This window comes from Grampus griseus (assembly GCF_964374135.1).
Source record: "Grampus griseus genome assembly, chromosome: 7".
In the NCBI taxonomy this organism is placed as follows: domain Eukaryota; kingdom Metazoa; phylum Chordata; class Mammalia; order Artiodactyla; family Delphinidae; genus Grampus; species Grampus griseus.
The window spans coordinates 6,687,090-6,705,132 of NC_139001.1; the positions used below are offsets into that span (position 1 = coordinate 6,687,090).

At 55.5% G+C, this 18,043-nt stretch overlaps 1 protein-coding gene across 5 annotated transcripts in view; it reads right to left on the minus strand.

The window, feature by feature from the left end:
- Nucleotides 1-18,043, minus strand: part of DGKD (diacylglycerol kinase delta) — a gene marked incomplete at its 5' end in the record, with an annotated part of 109,969 nt that overhangs the window by 19,426 nt on the left and 72,500 nt on the right. For all 5 annotated transcript variants that reach the window (XM_082657812.1, XM_082657809.1, XM_082657811.1 and 2 more), the window contains 15 exons: nt 450-546; nt 1,762-1,890; nt 2,697-2,858; nt 5,378-5,657; nt 5,734-5,833; nt 5,917-6,011; nt 7,124-7,208; nt 8,127-8,266; nt 10,872-10,980; nt 13,460-13,622; nt 14,305-14,407; nt 14,557-14,682; nt 15,009-15,115; nt 15,900-16,032; nt 16,287-16,391. In XM_082657812.1, coding sequence (XP_082513938.1) covers nt 450-546; nt 1,762-1,890; nt 2,697-2,858; nt 5,378-5,657; nt 5,734-5,833; nt 5,917-6,011; nt 7,124-7,208; nt 8,127-8,266; nt 10,872-10,980; nt 13,460-13,622; nt 14,305-14,407; nt 14,557-14,682; nt 15,009-15,115; nt 15,900-16,032; nt 16,287-16,391 — 1,934 coding nt within the window. The remainder of the gene's footprint in view (nt 1-449; nt 547-1,761; nt 1,891-2,696; nt 2,859-5,377; nt 5,658-5,733; nt 5,834-5,916; nt 6,012-7,123; nt 7,209-8,126; nt 8,267-10,871; nt 10,981-13,459; nt 13,623-14,304; nt 14,408-14,556; nt 14,683-15,008; nt 15,116-15,899; nt 16,033-16,286; nt 16,392-18,043) is intronic.

Consider the following 18,043-nt stretch of genomic DNA (forward strand, 5'->3'; position numbering starts at 1 on the left):
ACAGCACGTGGCGCGCAGAGCAGCGTCGGGACTTCGTTCCCCAGAGGACAGCATCTCCCCAGGCACGGCGAGAAGGCGCTTCCAGCCTGGGAGCTACACTAACGGGAGCGGCAGACCCGTCAGAAGGAAGGTGGTCAGGAGGCGGCGCCAACGCAGGGCCAGCAAGGACCGCGGGGAGGACGACCGAGGACACGGGCAGAGTCTCCAAGCCTGCCGAGGCCCCAGAAGGTCAGGCACGCACCAGGACGGCGCCTCCCTTCCCAGACATTCCCAACCCACCCTCTGCCCCGGACGCCTCACACCTACTAGGTTTTCCTTATTGGCCAACACCAGCTGGAAAAGGGTCACCCAGGCAGCTGCTCACGAATTTCTCTAGTTAATTCCAAGCCAGTTTTCTACGCTCCAGCATTCAGCTAACAACATGCCCCCTTGGTTTACCCCATACTCACAGGTTTTCTGGTTCGGAGTTAAAGGGATCAGCATTAATTAATAATCGACTGATGACTGAACCTCCAGGCAAGGAACCAGACATCCCGGCGCGAACATCTGTAAGGGAGAAAACAGGAGACAGTACTGCCTGGCGGCTCCCAAATGAAGAGGCCATCGTGTCTTTGAGGCTAATGGTCCACATGTTCTTCAGAAGGTTATTATAATAAGATGTTTCTAAAATACCGCATAAAAATGTCCAAACTTTGACAATTAATAGTCTCAGGGCAAAAATCGCTGTCATAAATCCATATTCACAGAACAAAAATGAACACCGGGTGGTAACCAACACCTATGAGACACATCAGAAAAGACCTTACAAAGATAGTTCTCACTAATTTAAGAAACTCCACCAAAATGATCCCTACTGCAACTAATCGTAGGGTCTAGTCATACAACTTTATAAGGCTAAATTCACGAGAAAAGGTTAAACAAGGAACCCTCCAGGTGACCAGAACCCTCAAGATACCTGCACCAATTTAAAAAATTTAAATTATAAACAGTAAGGCTGAGATGGAGCCCTGCTTTTGAACATTCTGCCAATCCATCCCTTCCAGTAACATCTTTGCTGCTTATTAACCAAATCTGTCTCAGCCTCTTTTCCCTAGAGCTTCCGCAATTTTCTTTCTATTCAAATGAGATTCACCTAGCGATTGCCAATCACTTACAGGAGCAGCGTGTGCTCTAGCTTTTGCCCAGCAGGCCTCACGAAGCGGCCTCAGGAAGCTGGTTAAGGGACCATTCCCTCCTACTACAGACACAGAGTGTTATCGTGACTCCCCCTGAGGGAAGAAGCAACAGGAGCTGCCTTGACATGATCCTGGGCGAAATGAAGGCAAGGCAAGGGCACTGGGCCCGACCCTCCCGGTGGCCAGCTGTGCTCCTTCTGCAATCATGCTGGAAACAAAGGGGTGATCCACCGGCTCCCCGGCACGACCTGCCGGCCCTTCCCTCTTCACTCAGCTCAACCCCTATTTACCCATCAGCACCCAGCTCGAGTATCACCTCCTCAGTGACATCTTCCTGGGACCCCAGGGCAACGATTTGAATGCCGTCTGCTCTTTGTAATAAACAAGAGCACTTTTCATACCGTGACATGACTCTGAAATTCTGCCTATCTTTCCCATGGATCTGTGAACTCTTGGAAGACAGGGGCCTGGTCTCGTTAACCCCTCAGACTACTGCCAGGCAGAGCGACAGCTGGGCGCTGAGCTGGAAAGCTTAGCGCCCTGCCTGCGCCCCTCCCCCAGACACACAGTGCGGTGCCGCACTCACTGGGGAACAGGATCTTCGTGTTCAGTGCTGGCAGGCTGTCCCGGTTTCCTGACTGCGAAGGAAGAGAGGCAGAACCGCCCAGGGACAAGCTTCCTTTGCTTATCAGCTTTTCACACGGGGATTTGGACACTATGAGAACAGAACAGAAAACAGAATGCGACTGAGCTACTGGCAGCGTTCATCAGAGAAAGGAGCAGGCGGAGGGGGGCCAAGGGAAGCGAGGAGTGGGCACAAGCGCCACCAGCCGCGGCCGAGTGTGCAAGACGAGGAGCGAGGCAGCGAGCAAGGAGGGGAAACGAGAAAGGGGACGCAGAGGTGAGCGGGCTCGGGCACCCGCCAAAGAGACACAGGCCCCTGAGGGGCTGGGGCCGCGGTGATGTGAGGTGACCTGACGAGGCCAGGGAGGGGGAGGGGCGGCCTGCAACCGCAGTCGGGCCGCGGGGTCTGTGCACAGGCAGAGGGGAGTCCTGCACAGGAACGTGGTGGAGGAAACTCTGGGGCAGGATCTCCCGGTGGCTCGTAAAGGCCACGAGCGAGGGGGCCGCACAGAGTTGGGGCTGTTCCAGGAGGGCTAGGGGTCCCCAGGTGGTGGCCCGTACAGCTGGGTGGTCCCTTACCACCTGGAGCAAACGTGGCATGTGGCCAGCTGCAGCCAGGAGGCCCCAAGCCCTGGGTGAGGACCCCGGGCGCGCAGGGAGGTTCAGAGGGAAGCGCCGCCCCAGCAGCAAGGTCGCCCCCTGCCCAGGGTCCCGTCAGGCCTGCACCAGGCGAAAGGAGGTGGTATGTGAGACAGGTCACCTGTTTGAGACTTTTTACACCTCCAAGTGGCCACAGAAACCGTAAGAAAGCACCCGTAAGCTTCCCAAGGCAAGCTTCTGAGCAGCGCAGACAAAAAGGCCTGATGGCGGCGCCGCGGGTCACGAGGGCCACTGTACCTCTGCGGAGGCTCCTGCCCTTGGCAGCGCCGTGGCCCTCGCCGTGGCCCTCGCCGTGGCACACTCTGTCGTCCGACTTCAGGTCCTTCTTCTCCTCCGACTCGGAGAGACCTAAGATGAACCCCTCGTGCTCTTGGGTCTGGGCGTTCTGCTCGTCCACAGCTGTGCAAGGCAAGGGTATTTGCGGCTGAGCGCACGGACGTTACCCCGCAGGCATCACCGGGCTGGCGGGGCTCCCACTGGACGCGGACCCCCCCTCATCTCACTCATCTCCTTTCAAACGTCGTCTCGGCTGAAGGCTTAGACCCGAAGCTCCGACCCGTCCCACTTTCTCCCCGGCCCCGGCACACAGGGCACCGGGACACTCGTGCCAGCTGGCTGGGGAGGAGGGCCGAGGGCTGGGAGAGACAGAGGGGAGGGGAGTAACGAGCGAGAGCACGCACAGCCCGGACGGAACAGTGCACCCGCCAGTGCACAGGGGCAGGTCACGACCTCACTATTCTCACTGTAAGAAGCAGCAGGTCGATCTGCTCAGAGAGAAAAGGGTCTGATGAGAGCAGAAAAGGTATGAGATGGTTTCTGAAGGTACCGAGAGATAAGACAAGAAAACTTGCTGGGGAGGATCTCAGGGTCTGGGTGAGGGTGGAGGTAATGCAGTTCACAGTCACTGTGGTTTTACAGTGTTCTCTTCAAAGCTTAGCAAACAGAGTCTAGGAAAAGGGAGCGATCGACTGGGCGAGTCTCTAACCCTATGCAGGGGTGCCTCTCTCCCCCAGGCCGACTAAGGACATTCAGCAGTGGCATCAGGGGACACCAGGGCCGATGACCTGTCCAAGCCCCGGGCCCCTCGACCACTGGAGCCGGCGCCTGCCTCAGACACCACAGCGCAGACGCCCCCCCCGCCTTTTTTTTTTCTTTCTGTTAAAAGTATTTTGTCTTGTTTTAATATTTCATCAGCTTTATAGGGTTACAACTGTCTTAAATATTTCTGCTTTAAATACAATCTGCACATAATGTTATAAAATGTAAACTTTCAGTGTCCTTTTCAATTTCAAAATCACACCTTTTTTTTTTCTTTTTTTGGTCTTTTTTTCCCCCCCTCCCTTTCAATACCTGAATGTCCTGCAAAAACTGAAATAAATCGTCACAGGCTGCCCCACCATGGCCAGGGCGCAACAGGCTGGGCCCGGCCAGAGGTAGAGGGTAGTTTTACATCTTTTTATTGGAAGTTTTTTCTCCCTTTAACCTGAGTTCAGGCGCCATCCCCACGCCCTCTGACAAACCCCAGAGAAACTGAAATTTCACATGTCAGGAAAGAAAGGCTGAAGTCGTGTTTGCCAACAAAAAAGGCAGAAGCAAAATTAAGTGGAGGAAGAAAGAAAGGATGGTAGTGGGCAAAAATGCTACCAGTGAGAAAAGGGGCTGTACAAATGCACAACTGTTACAAGCAAACCACCCCCCCCAAGAGCCGGACAGCTACAGCCCTGCGGCCGGTTTGGAGGTCACAAGGAAGCCTCTAGAAGCAGCTCATCCACAAGCACCTCCAGAACGGCGGGGCCCCTGGAGCCCCTCTCCACCCCGGGTTTGGGGGGTCCCCACCATCAGCGTGCTGCTGAGCCCCGCCTGTTCTGGAGTGGACAGCACTCAGCCCCCAACCCCTTACGTCCCGGTTTGCATAAGGGGTGCTGAGCGGCACCCCGGAAACCCCCCCGACAGGCAGCGGCGGGGCTGGGGGGCGCCCCAGGCAGAGGCAGGGCCCCTGGGGACTGAGCGCCCGCTGGCCCCAGGCCCCACTCGCGTTTCCACAGCTGGTGGACTCCCCCTGCCCCGTCCCCTACAATCATCAGCATCGCCCAGCACCGCAGGCACACACCGAGTTAGACCCGGGGGAAGGAGCCTCCCCTGCGGGACACCTGCTCCCCCAGACACCCGCGGATGCTCAACAGGACGCACGGGGGTGGGACCCTGAGCTGGGGGCTGGTGGGGGTGGGCGGCCAGGCGGGGGTTCTGGCATCAGAAGTCAGACCTGAGGCAGAAAGAGACTCGCAGCGGGGCTGCCCACCCGCCCACCCACGTGCTGGCAGAATGGGGGGTGGAGGGCAGCCACCCGCGCTCCTGCGGTCAGGTGTCCCCCCGTCTCTGAGCACCGCCCCGGTGCGCCCGGCCTCCGACCCCATCCTCACTTCTCTGTCCCTCACATCGTCCTACAGCCTCATCCCCCACCTCTGGCCCAGGCCCACCTCCCTCCTGGGCACGGGGCCGTCCTCCGCGGGTGTCCTCAGAACACCTCAGGTCTCAGCACGGAGGCTCTCCTCGGACCCCCCGCCCCCAGAGACAGTCCCACCTCTAAGCGGACAAGGCCCGGCTGCGCCCGAGGTCTGCCAGAGCTGCCACAGGTGAGGACACTTCCAGGGAGTGGGTCCCCCAACACGCTCCCCGCGTGTGCCCGCGCGAGGCACCTTTCCACCAGCTGGGGGCGCCCTCTCGGCTCTGCCGTCCGCTCAGTGTCTTTCCATCGGGCACAGGCCCTGAGGAAGGAGGCGCTGGCCTGCGTCAGGCGGTCCAGAGCGGCTCTGGCCTACACGGTGGGTCCCTCTGTGTCTCGCGCCACGTTCAGGGGGAAACTGGGAGCGCCCGGGGCTGGCCTGCAGAAAGCCCCGCGGCATCCAGAGCCCGGCTACCTTTCTCTGTGTGCTCTATGATCTGGCGAATCGCCTTCTTCAGGCTGTTGGCTCTCAGCATGAGCTGCTCCCGAGGACGGAATATCTGCGGCCGGGCTGGGCAGGCCGACCCCACGGCACGGTCCCCGGTGGAACTGGAGCCACAGCTGCCGCCCGCCCCCTCCCCGTCTTCCGCCTCCTCGGCGATGGTGGGGGGCGGCGTAGGCAGAGAGGACGAGGCCTGGGACTCGTCATCCAGGGTCTTGAGGAGAGAATCCAGCTTCTCTTTCAGGACAGAGCACTGGGCGGGGAACAGAGGAGGGAGTGGAGGGGCTGCTGCCCCGCCCTGACACCCACCCCAGGTGCCCAGGACGCACCTTCTTGGCCATGACCTCTGACTCCTCTGAGCTCTCGGTGGTCTTCTCGTAGGCCTTCCCCACCCGAGCCACGAAGTCCTTCACGGTCTCGCAGAGCACTCTGTGGGGGGAACGCGGGAAGAGGCTTCTAGAGAGACAGTCCTGGCTGGGACCCTGACTCCCCTGAGGCCGCTGGGCACTCACTTGGCTGATGAGATCACCACCGAGTGCTGGTCGGAGGTCAGGATCTTAGAGAGATGGGCCGCGACCGAGTCTTCATAGAAGAGGATCTGCTGCACCTGCCATTGCCCCAAACAGGGCGGGCGACTGTCAGCCCCACGATGGAGCCCGGTGAGCTCGACACTAACCCCCGCCCCTTGCCGGCCAGCCCCAGCTCACTTCACGCTAATCTGACAGATTTCAAAAGCTTCACAGAGCTGTGGATGAAGGGATCTTAACAGAAAAGAACACGGTGATAAAACCTCGTGAATGGCTCGTGCTGCTTTCGTCGGAGATTCAACACCGCCAGCCTGTGCTGGACTGGAGTCCTGAATCCCGCGTCCTCCTCAGCAGTACAGGCAGCAGGCAGGGTCCTCAGCTGAGGCTCCAGTCGCATTTCTCTGCCTGGCTGGAACTCGGCCCGGGCCCCTCTCTACCTCTCGATACAAATCACCCCCTTCACCGCTCACCCCTGCCTGCAGAACTGGGGTCGCTCACCCTGTGTGACGAGCCCTCTCTTTAGACCTTGGCCCGGGGTTGGCCAACTTTACTACTGGCCGGAGAGTAAATATTTAGGCTTTGTATACGTACGTACGCTCCCTCTCTTAAAACGTGCAAACCATTCTCTGCTCTCAGGCCAGGTCACAGCAGCCCAGGCAGGTGTAGCCTGGGGGGCTGTAGTTTGCCAACTGCTGCCCTTGACCCTCCTGAGGGGCAGACGGGCCCTGGCAGAGCCCTCTCTCCTGGTCAGCCAGCAGCCAGCTCGCCCAGTGGGGTGAGCATGGCTGGGCGCCCAGCGCTGCGCCCGTCTGGGCCCTGAGCGAACCACTGATGACAAAAACCAGCGTAAAGTGAAAAGAAGAGCTGAACATTGAACTAGCACAGACCGACGGCAAGGGTAGGAAGTGGAGGAGGCGGGCCCAGAGCGGGAGCCTGGGCTGGGCGGGGGCACCAGCAGCAGGGGCGGCAAGTCCGAGAGGGCCATCATCACAGAGGACCCCAAATCCAGCAACACCCCAGGAGGCCCCCAGACGACCACCAATCCTGTGGGGCAGAGGCCATGGGCTGCAGCTCCACCTCGGCTGGCCCTGCGCCTGTGCGGGTCTAACCTAGGGGAGGATGTCTAAGGGTGGAGGCAGGGCCCCAAAGTGGTGAGGACAGTGTGAGCACGCGGCAGGGCAACTGGAAATACCTCGGAGCCCTCACTCAAGTCTTCGGTGACAGTGGAAGAGGAGGCTGGCCGGGGGAGTTTTGTCTCGTAGGCCATGACGCTCCACCTGCACATACAAAGGAGCTCTCAGCAGGTCGGCTCGAACCCCCAGGCAGGCCCCGTGCCTCTCCCACCTCCCCGACTCATGGCCTGGGGGCTTGATCTTATGACAGCCCTAACTTCATTTTTAAGCATTTATCTTGACTCCCGTGTCCCTAACCTGGCTCCTCACTTAGCTGAGAACAAACGTCACAACCCATTGGACACTGCAGCTCCACTGAAGGTGGTCAAAGGCATCCCATAATGCTGCTTCTGGGAAAATGGGCTTCCCCTCTTCAGAGCTAAAATCACTCAGCCAGCAGCCAGCTCTCCCGTGGGGGCTGAGCATTTCACAGCCTCCAAAGGCACGTAGGCCTCCCTTCAATAGAGAAGAAACGGTAGAGGCAGCTGGAGAGGGTTCAAGACCACACCTGCTTATTGCAGCGCAGGAGCCTAAGAGAGAATACGGGCATTTCAGCAATACCAGGTCCCGCAGGCTGTGGTCAGGGGCTTTCATACGTGAGCTCAGCACTAAGAGCAGCTCGCTCGAGAAGACCCAAGTTACTTCTAAACACACACAGGAGAGCTGTCCAAAACTGAGATTCTTCTGGGAACACGGGATTGCTCAGCTGTGCAATAAGTCTTCCTTATTGCAAGACTCTGCTGACAGGTATCAGACAAGGCTGCAAAGGCCAAAGCGGACAGGGCCACCTTCTCTAACGGCCCAGAGGATCGGGCCTGGCTGATGAGACCTGACCGCTCGAGGGCACAGTGCCAACCTGTTCTGCTCGTCAGCTCTTTCATAATCTGATCGCCAGGTAAAGCCCACCAGAAACAAGGATTCCTGCTCAGGCCGAATTTTTACAAGTAACTGCAGAGGGCCTATGGTTTCCAGGGACCCTGGGTTGAGAACACCTAGTCAAGGGGACTCGTGCGGTCCACTCACCTGTCCAGCATCTTGGTGCTGGCTCTTTCCAGCTTCTCCAAGATCTGCGGGAGCTGGGTGTCATCGTCACAGGCCGAGCCCCAGCCTAACACGCGAGCCAGGTCATTCCCTGTGCCGAGGGGCAGCACTCCCAGCTGACACTGAGACACGGGGGGAAGACATGGCATCAAACACCCTCCTTTTCACCTACAAGGTGTGAGGTCTGATCTCACACGGTGTGGTGCTCGCATTCCAGGCAGAGCCACTAGGCAGGACAGATGTCTCTCCGATCCGACAGAAAATTCCTCTCCCACCCACAGGCCTGCTTCTCATCTGCTGCCACATCTGACAATCAATCCTCTACAACCTCCCCGATCTACATTCCCACCTTCACAGCTGTGGCCACAGTGCTGACTGCTGAGTATCTGAACCCCCGAAGAATCAGTCTGTACGACTCCCCTCCTCCTGCTTCTCCGTCCTCTACAGCACCACACTAACTAACACCTTCCTTCCCCTCACAGCACCTTCCACGGCTTTAAGTCCTATCAAGACAGGCGCCAGGACTTCCAGTCTGGCCGTCAAACTGGAGCACACCCTGGCACTCGGCCTGCACCCCCCTGCCCGTCACTCCCCAGAGACCCCCTGCACTGCTCAGGCCCCACCCTCCACCTGGAATTCCCACCCAGAGCCCCCTGTGGAAACCCCACCTCGTCAGTTCAGTGCTTAGGAAGCTCCCCAGACACCAGTTGCCCAAGAGCCTTCGACCTCCGAGCCTGACACGCAGGGTGGGGGAGGGTCCCTGGTCCCCCCTGAGCACGGCACAGCCCGCGGTCACCTGCCGCAGCCACTGAGGGAGGCCCTCCACCCTGCCAGGGACAGCAAGCTGGACAGAGCAGGTGAGGAGGACAAGGAAGCCCCAGCACCGGGGGGAGGCGACCCGGCGCCGGCTTCCGGGAGCCTTAAAGGAAAGGAGCAGGCAGCACGGTGAAGGGACAGTGGCGTTCCGGGAGAGGTGACCCCCCACCAAGTCAGAGCTCAGACTGGAAGGGCAGTGAGGAGAGAGGAGTCAGAGAAGCAGAGGAGGAAGGAGCTGAACTGGGGCCTCACTCTGAGTCCGGACCTTCTCCTAAGGCAAGGAGCCACCGGGGAGCGCTCAGCAAGGGTGCAGGAGCAGAGCTGTCCCAAAGAAGGTCCTTGGGGAGGTGGGGACCGGCGCGGTCCGAGAGGCTCAAGGAGGTGCGTGAGCAGAACGGCCCGAGGGGAAGGCCCCCTCGAGGAGTGGACAGATGGAGCCCGGGGCCAGCCAGACGCGCTCAGCAGCACACACTGCTGTGCTGGACACTCCAGGGCGGCAGGTTAACCAGGACGAGGAGGGAGGGTGAGGGAAGGCTCAAGAACTACTGTCAGATCTCCGGCTTGGATATCGGGTAGGATCACGGGCCACAGAGAAGTCAAAGGAAATGATGCTCCCTGAACTCAGCTGAATGCATGAAAACCTGTCTTCCTGACTTGTGATAATGAACTTGGTAACAATCCTGGAAGTGAACAAAACCTAAAATTGGACCTAAGTGTACTGCTCTAACTTTACCACGAGGGGGCAGTGCTCTCTTTCCCGAGCAACTGGCCTCCCTAGAGCTGAGCAGTTACTTGCACACCCAGGGTCCCCACTCCAACGTCATTCCAGGAGCTAAACGCTGACAGCAAAAGGTCCACCCTGCCTACAAAGACCACCAACGTGTTGAAGGACAAGTGACAAATGAGGAAAAATATGGGCAACAAGGAGTTCACATCCCTAATATAACAATAATCCTTAGAAATCAATTTTTTAAAAAGGTAAATACCCCAATAGAATATTAGGTTAAAAAAAAAACATGAACAGATGATTCATTTAAAACTTCATAGTTAATTGAGGATATGCTTGACTTCACCAGTATTAAATAAAAATGAAACATACCATTTTTTGTCTACTAAGTTGGGCAAAAGCCTTAAGATGTACAGTGGACAGCATATGCGAAAAGACAGTTTTATGAGCATTAGGAATAGAAACTGGAGAGCAGTCTGGCAATATCACCAAAATTTACATTTGGGCGCTCTTCAAAAGAGAACATAATTGGGACATTGTATACATGGTTTTCACCAGCACTGTCATTATGAAGCAATCTGAGTGTCCATCCATGGGGGGAGATGAGCTAAACCCAGGGCTGGCGCAGCCCTGCCCAGTGGAAAACCATCACATAGGCCTCCATTTAAACTGATGGATCGAAAAGTGCCCACAGTGTGTTGATTAAAAACTGACAGGGTACCATGAGTCCATTTAAATTAAAACTGCATTGCACACTGTACTATATATACATTTTGATAGAGAGAGGTCTGAAGGATAGTTACTGAAATGTTGGCAGCGGTTAATTATTGGGGGCGGGGGTGTGAGGGAGCTGGAGCAGAAAATAAATCAACACTTAAAAAACAACCCTACTCTGACCTGAAGCTCAAGTATACTTCTGAGCCCTGCTCGCCAGCAGGAGGCATCAGGCAGTAGGCGACATCACTACCCAATAAGGAGCCGCACCCAGATCTGCCCGTGCCTGGAACCTGCAGGGATGGAAGTGTTCTTTTTGTTGGGTCCCTGGGCCCATAACGCCATCAGGCTACCTGCTGTTCCCTCCAAGACCACCCCAAGGGGACGAGAAGCACCCCCTGAGATGACCCAGCCTCTCTGTAACGGTGGCATCGCTCTCCCGTGGGGCCGGCCCCTCCAAACCCAGGTACCTGTTTGTGAAGGTTGAGGCTGTCGATTTCAGAGAGGACCCAACCAACACTGCCATCTCCACCACAAACCAGAATCCGGAACGTATCAAACTTCTGGAATAAGCGTAGGCTGCAGAGAAAACAGAACGTCAATGAAATGAGGTCCATCTAAAGGACAGGTAGCCGACGGCCAGTCAGTCTGGGGCTGGGGGACACCCTCTGTGCTCAAGGCCGACCCTGCGGCCTGTCCCGCGAAAAAGCCTCTCAGAGGCCGGAGCCCGGCTGTGCTCAGGCTCCGCCCACTGGGGGCCCGCCAGGCGCCTGAGAGCAAAGGCCGCACGTGTCTTCAGGAGCCCCGGGCTGCAGGATCCTGCCCACGCTGTCCCTGTCCTCTGGGCCACTCCGCCCACCCAGGTGACGACCCACCCCGCGCCCCTCGTGACTCCAGCTCCGTCTCCTTCCTGTGCTCCTCTTGGCGGCCCTGCCCCTCGCTCACAGCGTTCCTCCCAGGACACCCGGCAGCCTTCTGTTCACTCCCCCTTCACTCCCCAGCCGCTTCCTGGGTGGCCTTATCCGCGTCTTGGCTTCAGGGACGACACAGACGCTGATGACCCTGAATGACCCTGACGATGATCCCTCGGCTCTCCTGAAGGACACCTGCCCTTGTCTACCAGAACGTGCCACTCGGTGTCGCACGGGCGCCTCCTCGACCGACGTTTCCTTCCTCAGAGAAAGGCAGAGCCACCACCAACCCAATTACCGGGCAGCCCCGTTGTCCCCTCTCGCAACCCCTCCAGGAGCCTCCTACCTGCCTCTCGTCTCCTTCAAGATGCCTCCAATTCGTGCTACCAGCCTCATCTTCCCAAAACCAGTGTCGTCAGGTGTCCGGCTTTGGAAGGGGCCGCTTGCTTCCAGGAGAGGTTCAAACCTCTCAGCGGCCCCCACGGCCCTCCCTGGCCAGGAGCTGCCACCATGTGTCTGCACCTCTGCACACAGCCCACCCTCTGCCTAGAAGGCTCCCTGCCTCCCTCCCCATTACCACGAACTCTCCTCAAATGCTAGCTCGGCGGGGAAACTGAGACCCCCATCTGACTCATAAGCCCCTTCTCCTGGTTCCCAAAGAACCTGCACACCACACTGCCAACGAGACAGATCGCCTGCCTTGGGCCTGGACTGTCCGTCCGCACCCGTCTCTGGCAGGCAGGGCGCCCCCTTGGCCGGGCTTTGCATCCAGCACAGACCGAGCCGGGGGAAGGCCTCAGACAACAAACAGGACCAGGTGACAGGGAACTCGGGACGTAACAGAGGGGCGAGGCTGCACCTGACCTTCAGGCTGGGAGAGAAGCAGCCACACGTGTCCTTTAAGAACACTGACCTCCCTCAGGCCTCCCGCTCTCTGGAGAAGAGGGGACACGTCAAGGCCAGGAATCAGGAAAATGAAGCAGTATCTCTAAGTTTTCTTAGGAACAGTGTGAGAGCAAGGCTGCTTCCCAGAAACGGGACCTGTCTAAGCCAAGCGCACCGCACCTCTGCAGGTCTACACCTGAATCGTCCTGTCTCGTCCTTAACGCCTACTACTAGCTGTGGGGTTTGCATGCTTCTCCAAATGAACACATGCTCATTCCGCCGTCCTACTGTGCAGCCCGCCCTGCCCAACACCCCTTCGTGGCATTCCTCCAACATCCCTGGCACCTCGGGGAGCAGCGGCCTGCACCTGTCTGGTGCATCCCCGCAGGGCACCTCCAGGGTCCCTCCAGGGAAGGGGGTGCTGTCACCAAGGAAACAGGCTAGAGAGCTGCCGCCGGTGACCATTCTCCAACAGCAGGTCTCTCCAACCAGACCCAGGCTCAGGTCACAGGAGCACCCAGCTCCAAAACCAACACCCTCCAGGGAACCTCCCAGGAGCACACCCCACCCCCACCCCAGAGAGCAGGCTCTGCGGGCACTGTCCGCTGCAAACATCCTACACCACCTCCCGCACGCGCCACGAGGCTCGCAGAGCTCCCACCTGGAGCCGGTGCTTCCAAACAGGGAAGGAGTTGGTTCAAATGCCAGAATTTACAAAAGCAAACGTTTTCCACAAACCTCTGGATCGTATAAAACTAGAAAGCACACATCAGGTCTCTTACTTTGCCAGATACATGGGGCCTTGCACATCTGCATGTCATGGCACCTGCAACTTAAGTAAACTCAAGTGCCCTCTAAAATGAAAAATCTCCCTTTTGGCCTCACTGGAGAAAAGCTTCCTACTCGATACTAAGCAGCCGTTCAAAAAAATGAGGCAGATCTGTAACTACTGACATCAGAACACATCCACACTGCTGTTGGCTGACACCCATAAAAAGCACACCGCACAAGGGCAGGTAACCTAGGCCTCCACCTGGTTTCAAAATCTGTGTGTGCACACGACTGAAACACACACTGGAATGTTGGAAGGACACACAACTCTATGAAACATTCAGAGTGGACACCTCTGCCAGTGGAATTTGGGAAGGGTAACTTTTATTTCCTATTTTAAATTTTCTGTATCTTTGAATCTTTAAATAAGCACGCATTTTCTTCGAACGCTTTTTAAACTCCAAGAAAGATATATTTTACAAGCTTCCTACCCAAGGTGTGGTCCTCCATTCATGAGGTCAAAGACCTGGGCAGGGTTCAGCAGCTGCTTAAATCTTCTGAGGAACTTCACACCCTGGTTGTCCCCACTTTTTGAATTGACGAAGACCAACAATGGACTCGTGCAGGATGGAGGACACGTGGCCTTCCAGAAGCCTAGGTGTGAGGATGGAAAAGGACACAAGAAAATCTGAAAGCCACGAAAGACATCAGGGCGCCCTCAACCGTGTACCAAGTAGACACCCCCCGTGGGACCTACAACTTACACATACACACCCAGGAAACCAGCAAGACATTAATCCACGTTTCCACAACGCCATCCCCCGTGTAGAGGGAAGTGAGTCCTCATCTGGTCTGACCTCACCTTTGCAGGACTCTAAATGTCAGACACTGCTCTCAATCTAGCAGAGGTGACTTCCTGAGACACGTGTCCCGGTTCCCAAGTTCCCACCAACACTTGTTAATATGCATCATCATGTACCATCTGGACAAGCGAGCGCAGAGGCGGAAGAGCGTGTAATATCAGCTACTAGACGAGCCTAGTTGACGGACAGCCCATGTCAAAGACGGAGAAGCATCTTAGACTCGGTTTCTACTCAATAGCCAATGGACCCACCTTCAAGTAAGGTCCTGGCCTTGAGTCCAAGGTGCCCAGAAGCCCAGCTGTCAGGACACTGTTCATCACCTCCTCTCCTCTCCCCACAGTGGCTGGGCCTGACCTCTTCCCGACCGCATCTCAAAATCACTGACATAACCAATTCCAGAGCGGGGGAGGGGAGAAGGCCTGGAGAAGGAAGCATGAGGAAATGGCTGAGACGGGAGAGCGTGTGGTACCCACCATCAGAATCGATGCTGTTGAGAGCGGTGGGCGGGATGACCGACACTTTGCACAGGCCCAGCGGGCACTTGGTCAGTAAGGATTCTTTACACGCCGTGTGCACCTGGAACACGGACCCGCTCGTCACAGGGGGTGCCGGCATCCCTCCCACACCCCAGAGCTCTCCCCAGCCCTGCCTCTGCAGGAGCTGTGCTCTCGGACCCGGCCAGCCTGTGCCCATCTGGCATTTGCCCAGCAGCTGCGCTCGCTCACCATGGCCTTGCACCAGAGGCAGCGCCAGTCCTGAAGACGCAGCACGCTGCCACAGGTCTTGTCACACACTGTGCACTTGGCGCTCACGGGCAGGTTCCCCTCCAGCCACTGGTGAGGCATGGCGATCTGCAAGCCACACAGAGACATGCACCGGGGGCGTCCTCACAGCCTCCACGCAGGCCAAGGGGACCCTCAGGCAAAAATGCTCCAAAATGAATTCCACGAGGGGGTGGGGCAGGGTCTGCAGAGCCCTGTCCAGCCCACTGCTCCCTGCCGGCATCCACAACTCACAGGGACTGGCCAGAGCTCGGGGCCCCCAGACACCAGCGTAACCAACCAAGGGAAACCCTGCCCTCACTGTCCTCAAGAAAGAAACTTGAGCACAGGCGGGAGGTGGTGGGCGTGCCTCTCGCCCCGGTGCTAGGAGGGCCGTGCAGGGTCCCCGGGCATACCCCGTCCTCGTCCTCGATGATGTCCTTCCCGATGGAGGCCAGCGTGGTCCACTTGCAGTTACTGGTCGCACGCACAGCACAGCGTTTGTGGGCCTTAAACTTACACACTGTGAGAGAATGAACACGTTAACCCTCGGAGCTGCGGCCATGGTCTGGGGTGGACTGCCCTGCTCTCCTGGGAAAGTTGGGAACCAACATATATGGTTAGTTTACTCATAAACGAAACCACCAGGATGCGTGCAGAGACTGCTCACAGGGAGACCAGGCATCCAGCCTGGCCAGGGGGCGGCAGGCTTTCTGTGAAGGGCCGGAGACAAAGCAGCTCAGGCTCCGCGGGCCAACCATTCGGCTCTGTCCCCGCAGCACAAGGGCCGCCGTGGCCACACTTCACATACGGACACTGAAATTTAAGTTTCACGGGATTTTCTGCGTCACAAAACAGTTGCCTTCTTTTGATATTTTTCAACCTTTTAAAATTGTAAAAACCATTCTTAAGCTCACAGGCTGTACGACATCAGGCGGCAGGTGGGAACTGGGCCCGAGGCCACGGTCCACCTCTCTCTGCTCCTGCCCAAGCCCAGGGCTCTATCCTCTAGATCTGGAGGACCATTTACCCAGAGAAGGGCTGAGAGAGACTTTAACTCCTTTTTCCCTGTGTCCTCTAGGTTTCCTCTTTGTGTCTCATTACTACCAATTCCCTTCTTTTTACTTTGTTCCGTTACTACAAATAATAATTTATCAAAGACTCCTGAGCAGGCACAGTAAACAAGGGTGGAGTCATACAAGCCACTCTACTCCTGACTGACCTGAGGGGACTGTGCTTGGATTCCTAAGGCTCTGTCATGTCAAACCTCAGGCCACTTTTCCCAGCGGGAAACTCATCGTTCGTACCTTCACAGGACAGTCCGTGGGACGTGACCCCAGACAGAGCCTCTCGGCACACATTGCAGTAGGTGGGCCTCGCGTGGGAGCAGGCGTACCAGTTGTGCATCCCTGAGAAGTGGTCCATGCTGTACTGGGTAGGCTGCAAACAAAGAACAAAGATGGCAAAGATGAGGCAACCCTCTGACCTCCCTAAACACAGTAACTTGGACGAGATTCAATAAGAAATCAGACAGGGTCACTGCCCGATGGCCCAAAGATGAGCAACAAGCCTTAAGTTTGCAAGGAGCACGCTGAGAAAGTGAGCTCCAGACCATAACGGCCCAGCATGGGGGACATTCATATGGCAGAATACAAGGGGGAGGGCGACAAAAAGGGAGGGCTTCCTCCCCTAACCTCAAAGTGCTCCCTGCTCTGGACCGTCTTCAGCGCTGCGATCCAGTCTTCCATCTCTTTTCTGTTATCTGCACATAGGATGAGTTTCCTACATGGAGTGATGACCTAGAGAAAGAAACAAGAAACATGCAACATGTCCATGAGCAGAAGACAAATGCTAGCAACTATGAAAACTTTTTAAAAACCTACCTTCACTATATACTTTCTTTTTTCATGAAAAAGTACTGTTTCATTCAGGTATTCAATTGAACAGAACATAAAGATGGTTATCATGGGTCATTAAAAGGCAAGAACAATCTCAAACCAAAAAGACAATCAAATTTAGATTACAGATTCACCAAAATCAACTCAAGTGGACATTTACCAACTATCTACTACTGAGACACGGTAATCAGTCATAGGCAATTTTATTTATTCGTTTATTTATTTATTGCTGCGTTGGCTCTTCACTGCTGCATGTGGGCTTTCTCTAGTTGCAGCAAGAAGGGGCTACTCTTCCTTGCAGTGCACGGGCTTCTCATTGCGGTGGCTTCTCTTTGTTGTGGAGCACGGGTTCAAGGCGCACGGGCTTCAGTAGTTGTGACGCATGGGCTCAGTAGTTGTGGCTCGTGGGCTCTAGAGAGCAGGCTCAGTAGTTGGGGCGCATGGCCTTAGTTGCTCTGCAGCACATGGGATCTTCCCGGACCAGGGCTCGAACCCATGTCCCCTGCATTGGCAGGCGGATTCTTAACCACTGCACCACCAGGAAAGTACCAGCAATTTTTTTTAAAGGAAAAGAAAACACAGTTTCCATTGCACCAAAGAGCTCACAAGCTGACACGTAGCACTTGAACAGTTTAGGGAAGTCTGATCCACAGTTACTGGAGGAATTTCCTGTGCATTTCAAGCCTATCATACATAAATGTTCTTTTAAAAAAACCTTTTACTGTATGACAACAGAACAACAACCAGCTACTACAGTCAGGCCTGAACAATTTAACTAGAAATGAGGTCATGAACCTGGTAATAATCAACAAATGAAAATTATACCTACAACATATAGAGATTTTATAAATCAATAGAAAAAAAGGCTATGCACTTGCATTTCACAAAAGAAATACAAAATGGCTAATAAAGGAATGAAAAGATGCTTAATCACTCTCATCACTGGGGAGCACAAATGAAAACAGCAAACTATTTTTCACCTATCAGATTGGCACAGTTCTTAGAGACAATAATCCAGTGTTGGAAAAGGTGTGAGAGAAGAGAGTTCTCTTCAAGTACTCATAGGAGGGAAACAGAGTATAAACCTTTTAGAGAAAAATTTGACAATGTCTATCAAAATTTTTTTAAGTCAAAACCTTTTACCTAATTATTTTTATAATGCTGTAAAATAGCTACATGGACCCAAAGTCAAACTGACAAAATAAGGCATTGATTTTATGTGTCCCTCATCCTAGTTCCCTCCCTTCCCAAAAGGCAGCTTGAAAACTAAATACAAGTATGGTTTATCCTCCCATTTGTAAGATACATGCAAATACATGTATATATTCATATTCTCTCTTTTCAAAACAGTAGCATACCAGAGACCCTTCTGTCCACTCTCTGCTTTTTTAATTTAATCACAGTTGGCCCTTGAACAGCACAGGTTTGAATTACAAGGGTCCACTTACACGCAGGTTTTTTCCAACAGCAAATATTCCATGACACATGGTTGGCTAAATCCACAGATGTGAACCATGGCTAGGGAAGAACCGCAGCAAAGGAGGGCCGATTAT